At 37.7% G+C, this 12476-nt stretch overlaps 1 protein-coding gene across 1 annotated transcript; it reads right to left on the bottom strand.

Moving 5' to 3' along the window:
* Positions 1–350: 350 nt before the first annotated feature.
* arih2 (ariadne homolog 2) lies at positions 351–12029 on the bottom strand. Its single transcript, XM_081349710.1, has 15 exons — positions 11832–12029; positions 8709–9139; positions 8534–8601; positions 7473–7545; positions 7052–7193; positions 6822–6943; positions 5915–6024; positions 5682–5799; positions 5510–5560; positions 3830–3851; positions 3586–3737; positions 2734–2877; positions 1535–1603; positions 1327–1434; positions 351–1046 (listed from the first exon to the last, which is right to left on the bottom strand). The coding sequence occupies exons 2-15, from the start codon at positions 8931–8933 to the stop codon at positions 975–977; spliced, it is 1476 nt and encodes a 491-aa protein (XP_081205836.1). The 5' UTR covers positions 8934–9139; positions 11832–12029; the 3' UTR covers positions 351–974.
* Positions 12030–12476: the final 447 nt, after the last annotated feature.

The following is a 12476-nucleotide window of genomic DNA, read 5'->3' as shown; positions in this document are numbered from 1 at the left end:
TAAATTAAATCATTTAATAATAAAAAAAATCTTCAGTGAGCTGATTCTACCAAATCAGCATATTGGAATGATTTCTGAAAGATCATGTGACACTGAAGACTGGAGTAATGACGCTGAAAATTCAGCTTTACCATGACAGGAATTCATTACATTTTAAATTTATTAAAATAAATTATTTTAAAATATATTAAAATAGAAAAGTTATTTTAAATTGTAACAATCTTACACTTTTTTTTTTTAAATCAAATAAATGTACCCTTGGTAGAATTTTTGTTCTTTCCAAAACTGCAGTGTTGCGCAAATACATTTTTAAAAGTGTGTGTACACAAGAAAACACAAGAGTCACTGTCTGGTTTAAAAACTTTCTCTCAGTAACTATTTCTGTATTAATGTACAACCGTTGAAAATTACAGCATCATTTGTTTTTCATCTTTTTTTAAATTTTCAGATTTTTTTTAAATGATCTAACTATCAACAGCCATTTTCAAAAAAAAAAAAAAAAAAAAAAAAAAACACGAGAAGAAAGCAAGAGAGAGAAGAATAGAGGGCAGAAGTTATGGCAGGAGCAATGTAGGAGGAAGAGAAGAGTTAGAACGTTTCGGTGGAGTGTTTTGAGTGTGTGTGGGTGCGCATGTGTCGTGTGTGTAATGTCAGCTGACGTGGGGATGTGAGAATGCAATGTTTGTAAATGTGAATGCTAGGATACAATCGTGCTATTCTCAAACCCTGCAGCCAAGTAAAGATTACAAAGCAAAAACAAAACGGGAACTGATGAAGGAAAAAAAAATGAACAAAAAGGGTAAAAATACAGCTTTGAAAAGAGATGCTATAAATGAGAAAAACAAGAGATGGACAAAATATTTTGAGATGCAGTGTAGTTTTGACAAAAAAAAAGTGGAGGGGTATCTTTGGAGAGAAGGGAGCAAGACAGTTGAGAGAAGAGCGAACGTGACGTGGACTCGATGGACGGATGTTCAGGTGTCGTGGAAATCCTTCAGCAGCGTCCGTCTCTTCTGCTCAGCAATGTGCATCTGATTCTCCAGATCCTGCAGAGAGAGAGAGAGAGAGAGAGAGAGAGAGAGAGAGAGAGAGAGAGAGAGAGAGAGAGAGAGAGAGAGAGAGAGAGAGAGAGAGAGAGAGAGAGAGAGAGAGAGAGAGAGAGAGAGAGAGAGAGAGAGAGAGAGAGAGAGAGAGAGAGAGAGAGAGAGAGAGAGAGAGAGAGAGAGAGAGAGAGAGAGAGAGAGAGAGAGAGAGAGAGAGAGAACATGTGCTTTTATTTTTCAGTTCCTGTTCACAACTTCCTTCAGTCTTTGTTCCATCTCTCACCCCTCTATCATTAGCACTCGGCTCTCCTCTCTCATAACTGTCTGCTCTCTCCACTTTCCATGACAGGTTCTCGATCTCCGCCTCCAGCTGAGCCTGCTGATACTCAAACTACAGGAAATAAAAACGAGATTTCCCATTACCAAGGACAGATCTTAAAGTGATCTTTGATCTTCAATGAGAGATTCACACATTTAACGCAGTTGCTTACCAGTTTTTTGAGGGGTCCAGACTCCATGTAGTAGGCATAGGGATAGGTGTACTGCAGTGTATAACGACACTAAGAGAAAACAAAGACAGTGTGAGTGTGGAAACACGGACGCTTGTGCATGAACACTTGTGTCTGCAGAATAGGACTGCAAGATTAATCAAAATAAAACCAAAATCAGAATATGGCTTAGTGCGATTATCAAAATCGCGAAGGTTAAGATTTAATTAAATTAATATGCGCAGAGTGTTTTATAGTGAAGAGCGGCACGGTGTTCTTTAAAGCAGCACTCAGTAGCTTTGGGATTTCTTCGCTGTATTCTTGCTTTTTGCTCGCAGGTTTCTCTCTAGAGCTCCCCCCACAGCTTCGGAATAGATATTTGACAACACTGTTGTAAAAACTCGTTGGTGATTCTCAGACACCAGAGGCTATAGATCAACGACATCAAAGCAGATGGGACATTCTTTAAACCGTCTTCTTCATTCGGGTTCGGACAGTGTGAGGGAGCGCAATAATGACAGCATTTTAGCAGATTTCTTTTGGCCGTAAAGCAATTGTTTACATCGCGAGACTTGATATCACGCGAGACTTCCTGACGCGGCGGCCGGCGGCCCGCCGGCTCAAAGTTGCAAGTGCGTATTTTCCGCTCACGGGCACCAGGGGGGTGCGAAACGACCACCATTCAACCCGAAATAAGTAATATAACCATTCCAATGACTCCGAAGCTGTTCAGTTAAGGTAAAAAAAGTTACTTAGTTCACCTTTAACATGTGAGAAGCTCATGATCTGTGTTTTCAGTTCAGTTTAGGTCACTTATAACGTGCATTTGGGAACATGTGCCAACCAAACTTGTTATAAATCCAATTTAGAACTCAATAACTCAATTTATATTAAATAGTGAAATATATCAATAATAAGGTCTATTATTTTGTTTCATATTTTTATCTAGTAATAATAATAATAATAATAACCAAATATGTTTTATTAGTTATATACTGTAGATATATAAAAATAAATCACAAAATGCTAGGCCAAATTGTGCAGCCTTAAAAACAAGCACAGCAAACCTGAAGCTTTATTTTATGCTATTCTTTTTTTAAATGGCACTTTAAAATCGCAATTTTACTCAGAAAAATAGCAGTGAGATGGCACCCTCAAAGCATGCAGCCCTGGTGTGGAATACAGCTGGATTCAGCCTGTACCTTGGCCAGTAGCTTGGCAGCATTCTGCAGGTACTGCCAGTCGATCCAGGTACCCAGATTATTCATGACTCTCTCCTGAATCTTCTCCTGGATCCGCTGGTATGTCTGTGCCTCCAGCTGCATGCTCTTATTGTGGTTCTCCCACTGAACACGCACAGACAATGCAAGGATTAATGCTTGCATATAAACATTTAAATTAATTAACTGTCAATACAGTTAAGATGAAAAATTGCTTTCTGCAACAAATTAGTGCAGTCAAAACAATAAATTGCGATTACTTGCATGTAACAAAAGTTTTGTTTATATAATATATGTGTGTGTGTGCGTGTATGTATATGTATGTGTGTATACACACACACACACATATATTATATAAACAAAAAATAACTTTTGTCAGATGAGATTAATTGTGTTGACAGCACTAATATAAATACAATGATATTGTTTCCCCTTCAGCTTTTTGAAACAGAACACTATATAGGCAGCAACTATATGTACACTACAGAAATGGACTTGCCTTGTAATTCCTTTCAACAGAGTTTGCTGTTAGCATGTTGCTAAGCTAACAGCATGCTACTCTTAGAATAACAAAACAGATAGCACACATATTGGGTAAACAAGTCCATTTCGAAATAGATTAGAACATTTTACTGATACCTTTCTGTAATGTGTAAACTATAATGTTACTGCCTACTTTTTGGACCAACCTTTTGTGTCAGGATCACTACTGAAGAGCTCGCTAGGTTTTGGAACAAAGATAATGTTTAGCATGCCTGTCTACACTATATGAGTGGCCTTTGGTCTATCTTTTTTTTTCTTTCCCCAAAGAATTTTATTTCATTTTTGTCTTACCCTCTCAAAGTAGAACAGGTATTTCTTGAGGGCCTCTCTGGCCTGGGCCTGCTGGCTCTGATTCACTATGTCTGGGTTCTCTTTGTAGCGACTGCACTCGTAGTACTCACTCCCATGAGTCTTCCAATCACCCAGACACATCCAGCAGAAATCTACACACCCAAAACAATGCAATTAAAATCAAGACCACTTTACTACTCAAAAGGGATTTCAAGTAACTAAAAATCACTGGGAAAAAACATACCATGTTTACACTTTGAGCATTGCTGGAAAGAGAAAGAGAGAGAAAAAGATGTGTTAAGTAAAACGTGCCCAAAAAGTGTCTGTCCTAAAAAAATTATATAAAATATATTTCTTGAACCTTCTATTCATCAAAGAATCCCAAAAAATGGATTGTGGTTTCTACAAAAATATTGAGCAGCATAACTGTTTTCAACATTGATAATACTGGGCATCAAATCAGAATGATTTCTAAAGGATCATGTGACACTGAAGACTGGAATAATGAGATATGAAAATTTAGATTTGCCATCACAGGAATATTCATTTTAATTTTAATATATATTGAAACAGAAAACAGTAATTTCAAATTAAGAGATTAAATGGTGAGAAAACTTCATCATATGATTATAGTGACCAAAATCACGGTTATCAATATCATGATATTGTTAAAAAGTGCTAGAAATGTTCACAAAAACAATGGGCGGATTATAAATGGAAAAAATAATAAAAAATTGGTTGGGTGACTTGCAAAAACCATGTTATCTACTATCTCTACATGGTAAATAAAGTTTTATAAAATTATAACCTATACATTCCAGCATTTAAACCATTTTTAAGAAAAGGGATTAAATGATAAATTATTTTATATAGGTTATATTGATTACATGATTATAGGCATTTTATCTGCTCCATGAATAATTCAAATACCTCATCCGAATTGTTGAGATTTTTGGAATACACATTAGCTTATTTTCCATCAAGAAGTTCAAATTGACAAAACTGCATATAAATTAGGTCAGATTTTCTCATTGGTCTAAACAAAAAGGGCAGACAGGCTGAATCAAAATGTAAATCCACTCTCTGCCAGTAGGTGGCGCTACTGGAACAGCATAAATTGAGATGTTTCCCTGGTAACCACTGTAAATGGAGGTTTAGAGAGTTGCCATCAAAACTTTTCTGAAGGAAGTCGGTTCCCTTCAGAGATACATTCATATAATTCATTCAGTCATAAATTTCAGCACTCGTTGTCATTATAAGGCGGTAAAACCTCTCACTGCCTTCCACAATGTTTTCACACAAAACAAAACCTATGCTGCACCAGGAAATCCAAATGGACAATTCTTACTTTTCATGGAATATTGCAGTATTTATTATAAATATTTCATCCATGCACATTTTTTTTTGTTTTTAAATGAATCTACCCTCGTAATCTTTAATCAAAATAACTTCCCCTCCCTCTTGTAACAACATCTCTTCTCTGAAAAAGTTTACTGGTGGCGAGGACAGGACAACCTGTCACTCACATGACATCACAGCAATAGCAAACCACAACGATCCAACGAACCAATCAATTCCTGATGGCAAAAATCAAGTACCGCCCTACATTTTACGGTCAAATATGGTTTTAAATGATAATAAAAAATATATAACAGTAATACTAACAATCAGGAATTTTATTGTGGTTAGAGGCAGTTTCATCACAATTTAAATTGTAATAATATTTCACAATATTACTGTTTTTACTGTATTTTATCAAATAAATGCAGCCTTGGTGAGCATAAGAAACCTCTTTCAAAAACAAAAACAAATCTAATGAAGTTGACAAACTAAAAGTAGTACTCTGTAACACTCCATGCTGGGTGTTTTATTAAGTGCACTACAAAGTGTGCAGGTAATGGAAAAAAATGAATATACTATTCACCATGTGGTTGCAGCCTCCATTCTTCTCAATGCAGATATTGCACTTAGGGCACTGTGGACAAAATCCAAACATTAGGATAAAATTATATTATTTATATCGTAACTATCAAACTTAACTTAACAGTATATACTTCATTTGACCATCCTAAATGTATCTGTGTGTGCTTGCTTACGTCTTTAGTGTGTGCACTGATGTAGTTGGCCGTCTCAGAGTCATCTGCACATTTCGTCAGCCATTTGCGGATGATAGCACAGTCTGTGGGGGCGTGGTACATCTGTCTGCACTTAAAACTGAAGCCAGACGGACAGTCAATCCAAACGCACATGCAATCACGTGCACTCTTTCACATCACATGTATTACGCTAGGAATTGAGGAGTGTGTGCAAGTGTAATGGTGTGTAATACCAGAAGACTTCTTGGCAGCGGCTGCATTGGACTCTACGAGCTCGAGGTTCCTGCACCTGTATAACTATCGGACAGTCGGCACCAGGACACAACTGCAGCTGGAAATGACTCTGCAGACACAAACATGAGCAGGTTAAGAGTGATCAGCGGCTTTCTAGAATGTGATAAAACTCAAAATGTCATCAAAATTCTGTCAGATAGTACTAATTTTCAAGTACTAATAACCACTGAATGGCCAATATAAAAATTAAATAAAAAAATAAAACTCCAAAAACTAAAATCAATAGTTTTAAATTAAATGTTTTTCATAAAAATGTAATACACACTACCATTCAAAAGTTTGGGATCTGTAATGTGTTTTAATGTTTTAGAACAAAGTATATTATTCTCACCGAAGGCTGAATTTATTTGATCAAAAATGAAGTAAAAACATATAAAAACATTATTCCTGTGATGGTAAAGCTGAATTTTCAGCATCATTACGCCAGTCTTCAGTCACATGATCCTTCAGAAATCACTCTAATATGCGGATTTGGTGCTCAAGAACTATTTATTATTATTATAAATGTTGAAAACAGTTGTGCTGCTTAATATTTTTATGGAAACCGTGATTCTTTGATGAAAAGTAAAAAAAAACAGCATTTATTTGAAATAGAACAATATAAAAGTTTTATTTTCAGTCTTTGATCAATTTAATTTATCCTTGCTGAATAAAAGTATTAATTTCCTTTTCTTTTCTTAAACCCTATTGACTGGTAGTGTATAATAATTCTATAATTAAATGTTCTTAAAGATGACTGTTAAGCAAAGTAATCTAGATATAAAAATAGGCGAAAATAATCTCTAAATTTGGCAGATAACAGATATGGTGCGGACACATTCAGTGCATCCCTAGACTGACACACACCTCCACGTAGTCCCTGAAGAGGTAGCGTCTGTATTTATCTTTCAGTTCCTCGCTGGGCAGCAGAGGAAGAACAAAATCCTCTGGTATGCGAAGAGAGCATTCCTGCGCCATGCAGGAGATCTCTATAGACAAACACAATCCATAGAGGAGATCAGATAACCAGATCGCTCTAATCAGCAATACATACTGCACACTGTGCTCAATGTGTGTATGTGCACGTGCGTACTCACCTACGCCCACACCATCTTTGACAAGTACAGTGCAATGCTGCTCCCAGCATGCCTTGCAGAAGGAGTGCTGACAGGGTAGAGAGAGGAGAGAGTCTCTCCGGACCAGCTGCAGACACACCCCACACTGCAGTGACGTCCCAGCCTGAAAACACAGACATGTCAAGAGAAGGAAGTACTTCTAAGATACAGTAATGATTGAAAACAGTAGAATCAACTTTTGTCCCAGACAACCATCTGCGATTTGATAAAGAACAGGTTTCCAGTTGCACATTTTTAATCGCCTCAACATTGCATTTTAAAGTTAAGAGTGTCTCGGAACTCAAGTTTAAAGGGGTTTCGAAAGAAACCAAATGTTAACAATGTAAAACAGAGCTTTAAATGGCAGTTGTCATGAGTAAAGACACACATTATGGGAACTCACAGTGAGAGATCTGCAGGTGCTTGTGGGCTGGGTGTGGGCTTCACAGAGCAACTGCGAAGAGTTGGACTTATACCTTCAAACACAAGAAAAATATTGAGACAGACTTTATTTTCAACGTCAAGATTTTAGGATATATTTTTTTTAACGTAGCGATTATTTTAGCAGTATTAAGCTGCATTTTCACTATTTTAAATGACCTGAAAGTATTTTTCCTGTTCACCTAGTCATGCGGTGACATTACATATACAATACCATTCAAAAGTTTGGGGATGGTAAGATTTTTTTTATGCTTTTAAGTCCCATATGCTCACCAAGGCAGCATTTATTTCATCAAAAATACTGTAAAAACAGTAATATAGTAAAATATTACAGTTTGAAATAATTTTTTTCTCTTTTAATATTTTAAAAGGCAATGTATTCCGGTGATGGTAAAGCTGAATTTTCAGCAACATTACTCCAGTCTTCAGTGTCACATGACTATTAAGAAATCATTTTAATATGCTGATACATTTTTACAGGGTCCTTTGATAAATAGAAAGTAAAAAAAAAAAACAGCATTTATTTAAGATAGAAATCATTTGACAATTTCAATGCGTCCTTGCTGATTAAAAGTATTCATTTCTTCGGCTACACTTTATTTTAAGGTGTGATTGTTACAGTGTAATTATATATTTAAGTACGGAGTAATATTAATTAACAACATGTATTTACTATAGGGTTAGGGTACAATTAGGTTTAGGGATTTAATTTTCCATAATTTACTGTTATTACTATGGTAAGTACTGTACATGTAACATATGTAACAAGGACACTGTAAAATAAAGTGTTACATTTCTTCTTCCTCTTCTAAAATAAAAAAAAACTCTTACTGCCCCCAAACTTTTGAACGGTAGTGTAGTCTCTCAGATGTCATAAAATAGCATTAGCATTAATTTTTAGATAAAAAATAATTAAAGAATTTTTAGATGAAGTATAGAATATCACACCACTATCATCAACTTTTCATGTCAACTACCCAAGTGTGCATATTTGTGTGTGCATGCTTTGTTGTACTTAATTACCTTTCGAGTATTTGAGTCACTTGCCAGTGAAAATGTACAAGGACCAGTTTGGCTACAGCTGGTGACACCTAAAGGGAGAGAAAGGATTAGTCTTTATTTATAGTTTGGGAAGATATAAATAAACAGCTAAATATTGTCAGTCACAACACTAATCCTACTAAACATTGTCACTCACCTTCAGGGCAGTGGCTACATTGTTGACTTCCTCAGTTAGTACCTTCTGACTATCTCTGTATGTCAAGCAATTGAACTGGTACTTTTCCGGGTCAAATGGTTCTTCTACCGCCACGTCGTCATCAAGGTCTTCATAATAATCAGGGATGTCGCCCTCTACGATGTCTTCATCATCTTCGAATTCCTCGTTACTGTCTGAGGCTTGGCTACTCATATCCACAGACATAGCCCTCTGGGCCTGACCTTTCCCTGACTGACAGCTGCTCTCCACTAATCAGCAGCTACTGAGCTGCTCCTCTCTGCCCCAGACTGCACCACCAATCCCGAGGGGGCCTGTGGCTTTTAGCAGCACCGAAAAAAGCAAAAGAAATCACACTCCCCGTCACTCATGAGGAACTGGAGAGAGGGATGAGCTCAGACAGAGAAAAAATACTGAAAGAGAGAACAAAAACACATTGTTTGGTAACTATCATTTATATCAGATTTCTCACAATCTTATAGTGTCTAAAAGCATATGCTTAAAGGTGGTATCAGTGATTTCAGGCCCAAAAATATTTTTATCACATTCATCTAATCTTTCCTAACGATCCGCTAGCTGCCCGCCCCATAAGCATGCCGTCAAAAAAACGTGTCTCTGTAGGCAGCCTAGGCTCTGAGATCTGCACACAAAAACAAATGGTTTAGCCAAACACTCAAAACCAAAACAAATAGTGTTCCAACCAATCACCGACAGGGGGAGGGTGTTGTGAGGTTTTGAGACAGCATTTTCTTCAGCTCTGACTTTGCGTGCAGCCGTGCACGAGCACAAAACCTCACAACACCCTCCCCCTGTCGGTGATTGATTGGAACACTATTTGTTTTGGTTTTGAGTGTTTGGCTAAACCATTTGTTTTTGTGTGCAGATCTCAGAGCCTAGGCTGCCTACAGAGACGCGTTTTTTTGACGGCATGCTTATGGGGTGGGCAGCTAGCGGATCGTTAGGAAAGATTAGATGAATGTGATAAAATATTTTTGGGCCTGAAATCACTGATACCACCTTTAAATGGTCAATGATTCTATGATTTTCTATACAAATCTATATTTTATTTTATTTTTTATTCAGACAGTCTGCCATTGTCCTAAAGGTATTTATTTTGTGAAAATGGCTGGTTGACTGTACCTTTCCCCATTTAATACACAGCTACATAAATAAATGAATGGACGTGACATGAAATATTGATTTGACTTTAAATGATTTCATTAAGTGAGAAGAAAGCATCCAGGAACACTGAACTCAATCTCCGATCCAAATCCTGGTATTTTTGGTATTTGTTTTGCGATAATGACCATCTATCCTCAGTACGATAATAACAGATAATAATATAATTATTATACAACTGCGTAAATACATGGTCATGAAATACTGATGAGAGTTATTTTAAAAGCTTGTTTAGTTACTTGTTAAATATTTATAAGAATAATTGATATTCAATCCAGCAATCGACTAATCAGAATCAAGTATTCCACTGAGCCGCCCACTCAGCAGCCTTGGAACAAGAAGTATTTTTCCAATAGGGATATTTAAAGTCTTCATTAGAGTTATAAGCCATGAACCAAACCAGACAGTTACAAGGTGAATAACATTTTTAAAACTTTTTTCTGAAGCAATAAATTGGACAAAAAGACAAATGTGAGACTGTGCAACGCTTTAATGAGGAAAAGAACTGCAATCCCATGAAGCATAGCAAATGTCAATCAAATAAAACTTTATATTCATACATTTAAAAATCCTGATTTAATGACATATATATTTTGTTCTTTTGGTGCTTGTCGTGAATCTCTGATTGCTGGATATTTCTCGACAGAATCATGGGTAATGTAGTTTTTCAGCAGGAATTCCAAGGTTTAACAATTATTTTTAAAAATAAGTTGAAATAATGCACACTAACAGCTTCAACAAAAGCATCTAGCCTACTTTCAATTAAAAAGCTTGTAGTATGTCTGTCTTTAAAGGTTTAAGTTATCATTCTAAATGAATGGGATGTTTTTTTGCACTCTATAATAATGAGTGGGTAGTTGTGTCCAAACTTGGATTGGCAGTTACTTCCAAGAGAGAATTTAAATGGTAAAAGTGGCCTTGCAAGTGTACTCAATTTCAATGACACTCGCTAAGCTTGAACCACTGGTCAAGGAGCTGTTCCATTATTTACAGTCAACACACCGTGGAAACTATCTGAAGGTTGTACTTGTAGATGTTGGTCTCCGAATTAACGGTCACCAAGAATCTCTTTGAGGGTAAGACAATCATAAACTCACATGCAGAGCGGCTTAGTGCTTCGTTTTAACGGATTACACGGTGTACTGACACAGTCCAACCGGACAGCAGGAGCAGGGCAGGCCGCGTGCCCGCGCGTCAGATGATCACAGAGATCAGAGCTCTGCGTGTGCGCGCGCGCCTGCTGATGTGATGACAGTCACCGATTCCAACTGAATAAACAATCACTGCACATTCGACTCAACGTGAGCACGGGGTCGGTGAGCGGCTGCAGCTGTCCGGTCCGGTACCGAATTGGTTGGTTGGAACCCCACAGTCATGGGACGACCTGGCCCGGTCCCACACGCTCGGGCACCGTCTATCCCTCACATTCCACCCGGGACTATAAATAGCGTGCGGCGCTGGGTGGCACGCATAATATCACACTCAGCTGGGTTAGGGATCATGATTCAAGTGCGTAGGTGTCGGGTGGGGGTGAGCAAATACTGCAAACTCACGGTACGGACAGTACGGTTTCTGCTTTGTTTACTCCATATGAATCGGGCCGCACCAGCTGTTGCTACTCTAGATCAGCACTGCACATAAATACAGCAGACCGATCGATGCGCAGAGTCCTTTCTCTTTCTTACTATTTACAGTTTCGATACACATATCCCGCAGTTTGAAGTGCATATAGTCAAATTAAACTTGTTTAAGCGAATGCATAGATCGTTTAATATCGTTTTAAACGCATTATTCACAATCATCCGCTAGCGCGCACTCCAGCTCGGGGATTCGTATGTAAACAAGGCCATTTTTATTCGCTCGATAAAGCCGCTGCTCTGATCGTTTAAAGCCCCCCGTCGTACCCAACATACTGACTTTACTCACCTGCCGGACCGTGTCGGGTCGCCACTCGACGCTGGCTGAAGAGAGATATTGGGACAGAGAGCCGATCCGTTCGCTTAGATGAGTCTCAGCAGAGCTGAAGATCGGAAGTACGGGGGGATTCTAGAGCGGCGTCACTTCCGTGTTCGAGTGAGGCTGTTTTCCACAGTGAGCAGACTCCTGTTACTGGGGAGGGGCCACGAGCTCACATACTCAAAACTGACATACATACTTTGCAGTCAAACACACACGCGTGCGCTAATTCAAATGTAGGTCATCAAAACAAGAAACCTGATTTATAATGTGCAACGTGCTTGTAAGTTCAATGGCAAACATCATTAAAACCACATGCTTTAAGACCTAGCTGCTTTGTTAACATTAAAGATACAATAAAAAAATCAATAGAAATATGTAGATAACGTATGTAGTTCACAACATTAACTTACATGTATTTAAAGTCAACATTATTTCCTGCCAGTACTGAGAATCGTAATTTAATCTAATTAAGTGATTAAAAGCAGTTGCAAACATTCACAAAATACACATACTCATCTCAGCACAGAGAACAAAAAGTTCTCTTGTCCTAGTACCCACACTTGCAATCTTTGTACAACTTTTCAGTAGTTTCCACTTTAAAATGAAGTTTAA

Source organism: Scardinius erythrophthalmus, assembly GCF_964197995.2.
Source record: "Scardinius erythrophthalmus genome assembly, chromosome: 20".
Lineage (NCBI taxonomy): Eukaryota > Metazoa > Chordata > Actinopteri > Cypriniformes > Leuciscidae > Scardinius > Scardinius erythrophthalmus.
The sequence above is the reverse complement of the archived record's forward strand: the minus strand, read 5'-3'. Positions and strand labels throughout refer to the sequence as shown.